Source organism: Tupaia chinensis, unplaced genomic scaffold (assembly GCF_000334495.1).
Source record: "Tupaia chinensis unplaced genomic scaffold, TupChi_1.0 Scaffold000161_1, whole genome shotgun sequence".
Classification (NCBI taxonomy): Eukaryota; Metazoa; Chordata; class Mammalia; order Scandentia; family Tupaiidae; genus Tupaia; species Tupaia belangeri.
In genome coordinates, this window is record NW_006159632.1 from 4,864,283 (window position 1) to 4,876,126 (window position 11,844).

The 11,844-nt window shown below is 57.2% G+C and overlaps 1 protein-coding gene across 1 annotated transcript in view; it reads left to right on the forward strand.

Annotated features, from left to right (window-relative positions):
• Positions 1-552: 552 nt before the first annotated feature.
• The window catches only part of AGT (angiotensinogen), a 14,057-nt gene continuing 2,765 nt past the window's right edge, over positions 553-11,844 (forward strand). Inside the window, exons 1-3 of the mRNA XM_006145986.3 lie at positions 553-648; positions 3,719-4,574; positions 7,899-8,166. Of these exons, the coding sequence (XP_006146048.1) occupies positions 3,749-4,574; positions 7,899-8,166 (1,094 nt within the window). The 5' untranslated portion in view covers positions 553-648; positions 3,719-3,748. The remainder of the gene's footprint in view (positions 649-3,718; positions 4,575-7,898; positions 8,167-11,844) is intronic.

Consider the following 11,844-nt stretch of genomic DNA (forward strand, 5'->3'; position numbering starts at 1 on the left):
CGTGGCACCCCATGTCCCTGCCATGCTGTGTCCGGCCCCGTCTCGTCTTTGGCTGCTAAGCGCAGCCTAGCCTTTGTGTCTTGAACCGGGACCTCTCCCCGACGCCGCCCGGCTCTGACTGAGCCCTGCGCGGCACTTCCGTGGGTGTTTAACGGTCTCCAGCCACACGGGAGCTTCCAAGGCGCGTCCCACTGGGGTGAAGCAGGTGCCCGGGGCTGTCTGGAGCCAGTCGAGGTCACAGGCAGCCCCCATGTTGCCCCCCACCGAGGGCCCGTGCTGTGACTCCGAAGCACATCACAGAGGTGTGAGCAGAGGTCTGGGGCACACCTCAGGCCAGCATGCGCCGGGGCGGTCCCTGAGCAATGGCCCCGGCCCCAGCAGAGGTCAGTGAATGTGTAACCGGCCCTTCCCGCCAGCCCTGAGCGGCAGGGCCTACACATTGATCCACGCAGCCTCCCGGAAAGGCGCCAGCGGGAAACCGCTGCTGGCGCCCGTCCTCCCGGTGCGGTGGGGGCCGGGCGAGTGATGCAACCCCTCCCGCCTGTGCACAGGGCACTGGGAAGGGTTCCAGCCCACCCATCGGGTATAAATGGGGCCGGGTGGCCGGGCAGGGGAGACGCTGCCTCATTCCTGGGACAAAAGCAGGAGGTAAGCGGCCCCTCTGGCTCTTGCCCTGCCCACCCCTCACTGCGGCTGGGCTGGGGCCTGAGCAGAGGCCAGGCGGCCTGTGGGCAGCGGGAGGAGCTGCTGGAAGAGGGGCAAATGGCTTTGGAGCACGGATCTAGGCTGGTGGTGACTGCACATTGCAGGGACATGACCACAGAGCTCCCCCCACAGTGAGACCAGATGCCCCAACGTGGCCGTCCTCCCTCCCAGGCCCACCCTCTGTCCAAACTGTGGACTACTCACCCTCAGCAATGGGGCAGGACGGCCGGTCCTCCCACTTCCCCTGAGCAGAGCTGGGGTCCCCAGGGCCCCTGACGCAGATGCTCAGAACAAGAGTCCCCGGGGCCTCTTCCCATCAGAAGGCAGAGCGGTGGGGCCCGCAGTGGGCTGGCGGTGGGGTCTGGGTCCCCACTGGGCTCGGTCACCCTCACCCCCACCAGGCAGCCTGGGAGTCATTCTGCCTCCCAGACCCTCAATCTGCTCTCTGTGAATGGACTCGTCCCCAGGCCAGGGCTTCGCCTCTCGTGGGCTGCGGTGAGCTCGGAAGGTGACCCAGCATGAGGTACTCCCCACGGGGGTAAACTGGACGGCAGACTGACTCTTCTCAGAGGCAGGCTGGTGCGTAAGCGTGTGGACCGTGGCACTGGGGAGCCGGTTCTGAGGCCTGCTTCTGTCTCTGATAGTCGTGTGACCTGTGGTCACTAACTAACCCATTCTGCAGTCCGCGTCCAGGACCGCCACGTCCGGGCGCTTGTTGGGGAACCTGGGCTAAATCAGTGAGTGAGACCGTGAGAACCCGCACTCGCAAGAACATTTACGGGGATGGACAGGAACACTGGATGTAATAAGCCATAACTCAGGACGTGGAGCGACACGGGGGATGCAATGGTGGGAAGGAAAGTCGAGAAAAAGAAGAGAGCTGGGGGTGCCGGGTTGGCGGGGACAGTGGCGACAGGGTGTCCAAGTTGGAAATGGGGGGGGTGGCTGCCATGAGGACGGAGGAGCTGAGCCAGGGAGAGCGCTCAGGGCAGAACCTCCCGATGCCCAGGGGCTCTCTGCCACCTCATTCAGCCGTAGAGCTGTGAGCAGGAGACCGAGGAGGGCTGTGGGGAGGGGGGCCGGGGTGAGACAGAGCCCAGGACTCGGTGTCAGGCCGGCCCGGGCTGAGCGTGGGCTCTCTGGCCCTGCAGCTGTAAGAGACAGCAGATTCTAGCAGTGCAAACGGCCACCTCCACCTCCCAGACGGCCAGGCGTCTGCTTCCCCCGAGACGGTGCCTGTGTCCTGCCAGTGTACTGGGGGCTGCGTGTCCCTGCAGGGACCGACGCTGTGATGCACTCTGGCTGGTGAGATGTGTGAGCTAGCAAGCTAGGACAGCCGGCAGGGGCGGGGAGCGTGAGGAGTCCATTTTCCCATGCTGTGTTGCTTTTCATGAGAACAGGGGACAGAGCTGAATCATGGGGAGGTGGCTGAGGCCGGAAGCCAGAGTTCCTTTGGCGACTGGATGGCCAGAGCAGATGGAAGCACACCGGACGCCTGGGCAGACTCTGTGTCAAGGGCCGGTGAGGTCTCCAGACCTGGGCCAGGGAAGCCAGAGCAGGGAGGAGCTGGGTGTGCGGGGGCCAGGCCGGAGCAGCTAGGGGCCAAGGTGACCTCGGGTCAGTGATAAACATCACACTTCCCAGGATGGCCTACCCGGCTTCCTGCCGGGGCCGACCGAAGTCACATTTGGCAGAGGGAAGCCCTCTGCGAGCAATGAGGGGTGTGGTCTGGATTGTTAGAGCCGAGTGGACGAACATCCATCACCTCAACCAGGAAGTCAGCTGCAGTAGGCGAACAGGGCCAGCCAAGACCCTCCCTCCCGGGAGCTCAGGCAGCCCACTGTGCTGAGCCGCCAGAGCAGTCCCAGGGCTTCGAGGGAGCAGGGTGGCCCGTGCAAGGGCACAGGGTCTAAGGCTTGCTGCCTATCAGGGTCAGCTGGGAAGTTATTAAAAATCTCTTCCTGGCCTGGGCGCAAGACATCGGTGAGGGGGCTGGCTGGCAAGGTCTCGGGATTCTGTGGGGCACCACGAGGCAGGGGTAGCTGAGCACTGGCTCGGGGCCGAAAGAGTGGAGATGCCTGGGTTTGGGCTGAATGGGGTCCCATCCCGGCTGCATGTCGGGACCATGGGGAGATAGAACTACCCCCCCCCCCAAGCAGCACAGAGCAGCCTCAGGACTGAGTTGCTTCCACATGGACCTGCTGAGTGGCCCAGGTGGCAGGGACATGCAGCCAGGGACATGCAGCCAGAGGCAGCCTACTCAGTCTGCAGGTGTCCCCCGAGGAAGGGAGTAGACAGGGAGTCTTCGATGACAGACATTTATTGTCTCAGTCTTGGAGGCTGGAAGCCCAAGATCAAGGTGTCTGCAGGGCTGGCTCCTTCTGAGGGGCAGTCCTGGGCCTGCCGACAGGTGCCCCGATCCCCGTGTCCCCACATGGCCGTCTCTCTGTGCAACTCTGTGCTAATAATCTCTTCTTACTGGACGCTGGTCACACTGGGCTGGGGCCCATGCCAAAGACCCCATTTTAACTCAGTGACCTCTTTCCAGGCCCTAGTTCTAAATCCAGTCACATTCTGAGGTCCTGAGGGTTAGGACTCCAGCGTGTGAATTTTTGGAAGGGGACGCAATTCAGCCTAGAACCTGCATTTTGCATCTGGGTCATAGATTGTTTCCTGTGGAGCATGGAGTCTATTTCTTCTCTTGTTCTTTCTTTTCTTAATCTGTTAGAGGGCGTGTGCACTTGTGAGAGAGAGATGGACAGTGAGAAGGCAGCCCCCGTGGGGAATGGCCATGCCGCAAGCCCTTCTCCTCTCCTTTCGGGATTTCGGGCATGCATGCACCTGCACCTGCTGTTCGAGCTCTGGGTGGAACTGGGCCATGCAGACCCCACCAGCTCGGTCACCACGCCACGGCCGGCCCCGTTATCCCTTTGTTATTTCAGGGCTGAGGGGATGGCTGAGTCTGGCTAGAAGGCATTTAATAACCACGTGTCACCTTCGCCAAACATTTCAGGCTACGCAGAAGTGAGAGCTCCACTCAGAGATGGTGCGTGCTGGCGTGAGCCTGAAGGCCACTGTCCTCTGCCTCTTGGCCTGGGCTGGCCTGGCCACTGCGGACCGGGTGTACATACACCCCTTCCACCTCCTCTTCCTCAGCAAGAGCAGCTGTGAGCAGCTGGAGAAAGCTGCTGCAGAGGTGCCCCGAGACCCGGCCTTCACGCCAGTCCCGATTCAGGCCAAGACGTCCCCTGTAGATGAGGAGGCCCTGCGTGATCAGCTGGCTCTGGCCACTAGGAAGCTGGAGCGTGAGGACTCGCTGAGGGCCAAGGATGTTGGGATGCTGGCCAACTTCATGGGCTTCCGCATGTACAAGGCGCTGAAAGAGACGCGCAGCACGTCCGGCAGGGCCCTCCTCTCCCCGACGGCTCTCTTTGGCACCCTGGCCTCGTTCTACCTGGGGGCGTTGGACCCCACAGCCAGGAAGCTGCAGGTGTTCCTGGGTGTCCCCGAGGACCAGAACTGCACCTCCCGGCTAGATGGGCACAAGGTCCTCTCGGCGCTGCAGACCATCCAGGGCCTTCTGGTGGCCCAGGGCGGGGCTGGTGGCCAGGCCCGGCTGTTGCTGTCCACTGTGGTGGGCCGGTTCACGGCCCCCGGCCTGCGCCTGCAGCGGCCCTTCGTGCAGAGCCTGGGTCTCTTCGCCCCTGTCGTTCTCCCACGCTCCCTGGACATGTCCACTGACCCAGACCTCGCCACCGAGAAGATCAATAGGTTCATGCAGGCCGTGACGGGCTGGAAGATGAACAGACCCCTGCGGGGACTTAGCGCAGACAGCACCCTGCTTTTCAACACCTACGTCCACTTCCAAGGTAAGGCAGGCCCTCCGGGCGGCTCTGGCCCTGACAGTTCTGTCTCTGTGGCCTTGGCGTTCCATGCACGGCAGAGCTAAGCGGGCCAGCTGTGAGGACATCCCTGGAGACCCCGCACACAGAAGAGAAGTGGCTGCTGCCCTGGGGCCTCAGATCGCACCCCTTGTGGGCCTGCGGCCACACTCGCTGTGCAAGTTTTGCTTTTATCATCGGATCCCTTATGGTATGGGGGAGAGGTATCAGAGCCTGCTTCCTGGGGAGAAATGCGGACTCAGAGAGGCCAGCTTCTTGCTCAGGATGGCACGGCCCGGGGGACCTGGCTTCACACCACAGTCCTGGCCCTACCGTCCGGCTCCGCATTCAGAAGGGACAGCTGTGTGTCTCTTGAGAAGGTCGCGGAGGGCCTTGAGCTGCTGAGCCATGTAGAAGCGACAAACTGACCTGCTCAGCCGCCGCTTCATGGGGAGACATGGGCAAACATCCAACTACGAAGGTTGCTTTCAGGCTCACCAAGTACGAGTAGAGGACTTACTCCCTGTGACTCAGAGCCAGGCTTCCCAGGGGGCGAGAGGTAGGCGGCGTGGGATTTGACCCCAGGGCACTCATTACAGGCCAGCGGGGGAGAGCCTGTGGGTGACCACTGTGGTATAAGGCGCAAGACAGAAGTGTTGCACGCAGGTACCAGGGAGGACGAGGGCCCCTGGGGACGGAGGGGAGGCCTCAGACCTCAGAGGGAACGGGCCAGTGCAGGCGAAGAGCCAGTGTCCCGGCAGTGCTGGCTTGGCCTTTGTCCTGTGTCCAGAGCGGTGTGGGGGTAGGGGCAGCAGGCAGGGCTGGAGGGACAGGCTGCGGAGCTGGGGGGCAGTGCGTCCCTCTGTGCAGGTGAACCGGGAGGAGTTCTGCTCAGAGGTCAGCCGGAGGCAGGCTGCGTGGGGATTGGAGGCAGAGGGGGCTGGGTCGCAGGTTATGCAAGTCTGGGCGCTGTCTGGGGAGCACGTGCTGAGCCCGTGGCCGGCACACTGACCGTGGGGCCGGCGGGAGACCTTGATGAGGTTCAGCCAGGAAAGGTGGGTGGCGGGAGGGGCAGAGCCAGGTGGAGACGGGAGAGACAGGTGGAAACAGCACGTGCTCATCTTACCACAGCGACCTCCCTGCAGCCTGGTAAAGACACCAGGGGAAGATCTGGGCCCTGCCTCTGGATTCCACTCTGGTTGGTCATTGGGCCAGGGCCAGCCAGGGCAGAGCCACCTGGCTGCTGGCAGCTGCACCTGTGCAGGGTGGAGATGGGCTCAGTCCGCCATCCCTAGGAAGAGCCCATGAGGACAGCTCACTGAGAAAGGGCTGGCTGGACCTGCCCACCCGCCACAAGGTCATGTGTCTGTCCCAAAGGGAAAGTGAGAGGCGCTGGCACCCACCCGGGGTCTCGCTTCAGAAGTTGCCTGTCCCAGAGAGTCTGACCACAGAGCTGGGCAAGTCATGGGAGAGGGACGGAGGAAAAGCGCATCTCCATGGGACCCAATGCCCGGCGTTCTCCTGCACGCCTCGTCCCGGCCTGGCCAGTGTGCTGGCCTGCCCAGCCCGCTTCTGTCCAGTGGAGACAGCCCTTCCTGGGGTGTGAGCAGCGGTTGGGCTCTGCTCTGCTCGGCAATAGCAGCCGTTAGGACGAGCTCAGTGGACGCCCGCTGTGTCTAACCAGCCAGGACCGAGGAGGGGGACCCAGAGATTCCAGGGCGCCCTGGCCTGGCCTCGCTGTCGCTGGGCTCAGACTTGTCCGGCAGGTCTCCTGGCACCAGACTCAAACTGAGGCAGTCCCCTAACCCTGGGGTGAGTGCGTCTGGCTGAGGAGAGCACAGCCACCTTGTGTCAGACCCCCACATCTCTCTCAGAGATAGCTTCCTTTTTTGTTTTAGTTTGTTGGAGAAAAAAATAATTAGTTCTTTTTTTCCCCCTAAACTAAAAAGTCTCCCACCAGGCTGGGGGCAGCACCCAGGGCCCCCGAAGGAGTGTTTGAGGAGGAATGACACACTTCCTGCCTGCACCCTCCCTTGGGCTGCTCCATCCCCACCAGGGTGCGGAGAACCTGGACAGGAAGACATGGGGGCTGGCCCTGCGTCTCACTGTCAGGGCGCTGAGGTGGCAGATCACGGTCCAGAGTCTTCGTCCAGGGCTTGTGTGCCCCCAGACCCCCACCTTCAGACTGGGGACCTCTGATTCATTAAGAGGGGGTACATGGCTCTTTTTAAGCCACCTCTCCTTGGACTCCAAGAGCCACATGCCCGGGGCCCTCTCTGTGACGGGCTCACCCTCTTCCCTTATTCTCCTAAGAGGACCAGACACATGAGAAGACTGCAGGGGAGGGCATGTCCAGGCGTGGGGTCAGGGTCAGGACTGGCTCCTGTCTCGGAGACCCCAAGGAACCGTCCTGGGGCGTCAGCGTGTCCTCTCCCATGCCGCTCTGGCAGTGGGCACCTCTGCACCCACCAGCTCTATGCTGGCATGGCCTGTAAGCGGGGAGGCAGACCTCGGCCCTCTCCCAGGCCCAGGGCCGCGTCCATCGCCCTGGGTCCCACGTTTGTTCCTGGTGGCCAGGGATGCTCCTCCCGGGGCCGCATGCCTGGCCCTGGTCTCTGATCGTGAAGGGAGGGTGGAACTGGGAGGACAGGCGCTGGGGAACCCGGGTGGCCTCCTGCAAGCCTGAAACTGCTCTAGAAAATGAAAGCCATTGAAAAGAAAGGGGGAAGAAGCAGCAGGTGGCATAGTAGTTAAGTCACTAGACTCCCACATGGCAGACTGCAGTTTGAGTCCTGGACCTGGCAGCTTGAAAATCACGCTAGGTACATGTGTGTGCATGCCCAAAATCCTGAGAGGAGACTGGAGAAGGGATTGAGGCGTGGCCGTGCCCCCTGGGGTGATTTCTCACTTTCCTTCTCTCTCTCTAGCCAGTGCAATGCCCTCTGACAAAAATCTTAAAAAAAAAAAAGCGACATGAGGCCACACTGACTTCAGAGCAGGCCAGATCTGGGTTGAGCTCACCTGGTCCGGTAGTACTGGGCAGGCCCTGGAGGTGGCAGATGTGACCACAGGCTCCTGGCACACCCCGTGTCTCACTCGGTACTGACTTCTGCCAGAACCCAATGGCTGAATTTCCTAGAGGGCGATTTGGGCAGTGCTTGGGGCCCAGGGATGGAGAGGCCTGGGGGGCGCGGGGGAGGCTGAGGCGGAGGCGGTGGGAGTGGGGCCTGTGCGGCCGCAGCCAGGCCTGGGCTCCTGCCCCATCGGCGCACAGCCCTGCTCACTTCCTCCTGGTCTCCTTCTGGGTCCCAGCGACAATGAAGGGCTTCTCTCTGCTGGCCGCGCCCCGGGAGTTCTGGGTGGACAACGGCACCTCGGTGCTTGTGCACATGCTCTCGGGCACCGGCACCTTCCGGCACTGGAGTGACGCCCAGAACAACTTCTCGGTGACGAGCGTGCCCCTGGGCCAGAGCGCCTGCCTGCTGCTGATCCAGCCCCACGGCACCTCCGACCTGGGCCAGGCCGAGGCCCTCGCCTTCCAGCACGACTTCTCTTCCTGGATGAAGACTCAGCCTCCGCGGTAGGAAGTTCCAGACCTCCCCTGGAAACCTGGGGCTACATGTCCTTCTGCTCAGGGCAGGGAGGGAGGGGTGGACTCCTGCAGGCCCCACTGAGCCCCAGCATGGAGCAGGAAAGAGCTGCGGAGGCGCCGGCTGGCCGGGCAGCCCCAGGTCCATCCACGTATCCTGGATCTGGCGCCGGGTCAGTCTGTCCTTCAGGAGCAGGTGGGGCGAGGGACAATGAGCACCTGTTTCCTGCGCTCGTGTTTACTCCCCAGTCTGAAGGGAGGGAAAACATTTTGATCCACACTTGGAAGAGGGGCCTTTTGGGTCCCACTCCCCAGTCAGATCCACAGCACCCCAAGGGCTTCTCAAGACTGACTTCGGGAGGCTCAACACCTGGGGGCACATCTTTCTCAACTCTCCTGGCTCTGGAGAGTCCCTCGTGCACAGCTGGTGGCCAGGGCGGAGGAGAGGTGTGGGCAACTCCTCTCCTGCTGTGACGGAAACTAAGCAGTTCCTTCCCGGGGCACTAGATGCCATCAACCGCCTGCCAGGCCAGGTCAGCGAGGCCCAGAAGCCCTCTGAGCCTGCACGTAGTGGCTTCCGGGCCAGCTCTGGAGTTGTAGAGCATGTTGTGTTTTGTAAACTACAGTCAGAGACACAGCACACAGGGTAAGCACGCCAGGGTAAGCACGCGTGCGTCAGGGCCAGCAGCCCTGCTCCGCCTGCTGTGTGGGTGGCACCGCCGTCCGTCACGGCTCTCACCCTCCGAAACTGAAATGGCCCTTTACACACTCGCCCTCCCTGCCCGAACTGCTCGGTGCCCTAGGTCCGTCCAGTGGTGTGTGCGTCAGCCCCCTCCTGAGGGTCACGCACATGCCACTGTGTGCAGAACCGGAGAAGTCGGTCCGCTCATCTACCGATAGGTCCTGGTTGCTTCTGCCCCTCGGCTCTGGTGAACAGTGGCAGGGTGCTGACTGCTCTTAGCAGGGGCCGTTTAGTGCCTGCAACTGTCCAAGGACCCTCAGGTTCCAAACGAAGGGACAGGCTCTACGCGAAGGGCAGTGAGTTGGCGTAAGTCACGCGCCCGGCAGAGGCTGGGGTCGTGCGTTCTGGCCTCTCCCTTCCCACTGTCACTCCGTCATCCCTGGAGAGCGGCTGGTGAGACAGGAGCATCATTTTAGAGAAGAGTGTCTTCACAACTGTGCAGGAAACACATCTTCGGCCTACACCAGGACAGAGGAACAGACAACCGAGGTCGTCTCGGGACAGTGCTCTGTGTCCTATTTCCTGTATTTATTTATTTAATTAGTTAGTTAATTTACAGTCATTTACTGTACATCAATACATTATACGAAATGAGACTTTCCATCTCAACTAAGGGTATTACTAACGTGTTATAAGCAACAAATCATGTTCTATTTCTTGTTCTCTTACATATTTTGCCCCCCCCGATTCCCTGCCTCTCACCCTCTGCCAGTTGCCCCCTTCTCCACACTGTCTCTGATAGCTACAGTTGTTTTCCATGACTTCATTTCACATTTTGTTAATTTACTAAAGATATTAATTAATTTAAAAACATTCAATAGCAAGCACAGTTGATATATACATATTTATGAGCACATGTTTGATTAAGGCATGAACCTCAGTGAGTAAAGTGAGCATACTGTACAGTAACACCTCGCGGGGCTGTATAGCTTACTGCACTCATGAAATAAGTATTAATGGGTATTTTTAATGCATTTTTAATTTAATAAGTTTTCGTTTTAATAGACCAAAATAAAAAAATGTTAAGAGAAATTTGCTTACAACTTAAAGCCAGGAAAAAGATTAGGATTCAGTTCAAATAGTAGGTAGATGAACCTATCAATAGTTTAAGAGAAGATGGGACCAGCAGTTAGCAAAATGGCTGTGTCGCTGGACTCCTACATAGTCAACTGCGGTTCGAGTCCCGGACCCGGTGGCTTGAACTCATGCTGGGCACGTGTGCGTGCGTGCCCAAGATCCCGAGAGGAGAATGGAGGAGAAGGGATTACAGCGTGGCCGTCCCCTCTGAGGGTGATTTCTTGCTTTCTGTCTCTCTCTATCTGGCGCGCGCACGCGCCCTATAGCAAAAACCTCTCAAAAAAAAAAAAAAGAAATAGTTTAAGAGAAGACAATAATCCTTAAATATGGAAATCAAATCAGCAAGTTTTAGTCTAAAGTAAAAAATTGCATTTCATTAGTTCAGTCTCATGTAATTAATCTCTCTGCTATTGAATTTGCTGTGTTCCTGTGGTCTGATCTCTCCGTTTAAACTCTGGAAGTTGACATTCAACCCCGGACTTGTCCCGACCACCAGGCTGGCGGTTCTCTTGGCTGTTTCTTGTACTTTTATTTCTGTGTGTCCATCTTTAGTTTTCCTGGTCTAGCACTCCATTCAGCACTCCTTGGAGACCTGGTCTAGTATCAGTAAATTCTTTTAGGTTTGTTTATCTGAGAACGTTTTTGTCTTTTTTTTCTCCCATATGAAAGATAATCTTGCCGGGTACAATATTCTTAGTTGAAATTGTTTTTCACTTAACACTTTGAATATATTTTCCCATCCTTTCCTCACTTGCATTGTTTCTGATGAGCGGTCCGACATTTAGTAACTTTTTTTTTTTTTTGGAGAGGTTTTTGCTATAGGGCACGTGTGCTCGCCAGACAGACAGAGAAGACATAGAGACAGAAAGCGAGAAATCACCCCCCAGGGGGGATGGTCACGCCGCAATCCCTTCTCCTCCATTCTCCTCATACTGTACAGTAACACCTCACGGGGCTGTATAGCTTACTGCACTCATGAAATAAGTATTAATGGGTATTTTTAATGCATTTTTAATTTAATAAGTTTTCGTTTTAATAGACCAAAATAAAAAAATGTTAAGAGAAATTTGCTTACAACTTAAAGCCAGGAAAAAGATTAGGATTCAGTTCAAATAGTAGGTAGATGACCCTATCAACAGTTGAAGAGAAGACAAAAATCCTTAAATATGGAAATCAAAGCATCAAAGAAAATCAGTAATGGTTTAGTCTAAAGTAAAAACATTATATTTCACTCGTTCAGACTCACATAATTAATCTCTTTTCTATTGAATTTGCAGAGTTACTGTGGTTTGATCTTTCCATTTAAATTCTGGAAGTTAACATTCAACTCTGGACTTGTCCCCACCATTAGGCTGGCCATTTTCTTGGCTGTTTTTTGTACTATTATTTCTGTGTGTCTGACTTTAGTTTTCCTGGTATAGCACTCCCTTCAGCATTAAATATGGAAATCAAATCAGCAAGTTTTAGTCTAAAGTAAAAAATTGCATTTCATTAGTTCAGTCTCATGTAATTAATCTCTCTGCTATTGAATTTGCTGTGTTCCTGTGGTCTGATCTCTCCGTTTAAACTCTGGAAGTTGACATTCAACCCCGGACTTGTCCCGACCACCAGGCTGGCGGTTCTCTTGGCTGTTTCTTGTACTTTTATTTCTGTGTGTCCACCTTTAGTTTTCCTGGTCTAGCACTCCATTCAGCACTCCTTGGAGACCTGGTCTAGTATCAGTAAATTCTTTTAGGTTTGTTTATCTGAGAACGTTTTTGTCTTTTTTTTCTCCCATATGAAAGATAATCTTGCCGGGTACAATATTCTTAGTTGAAATTGTTTTTCACTTAACACTTTGAATATATTTT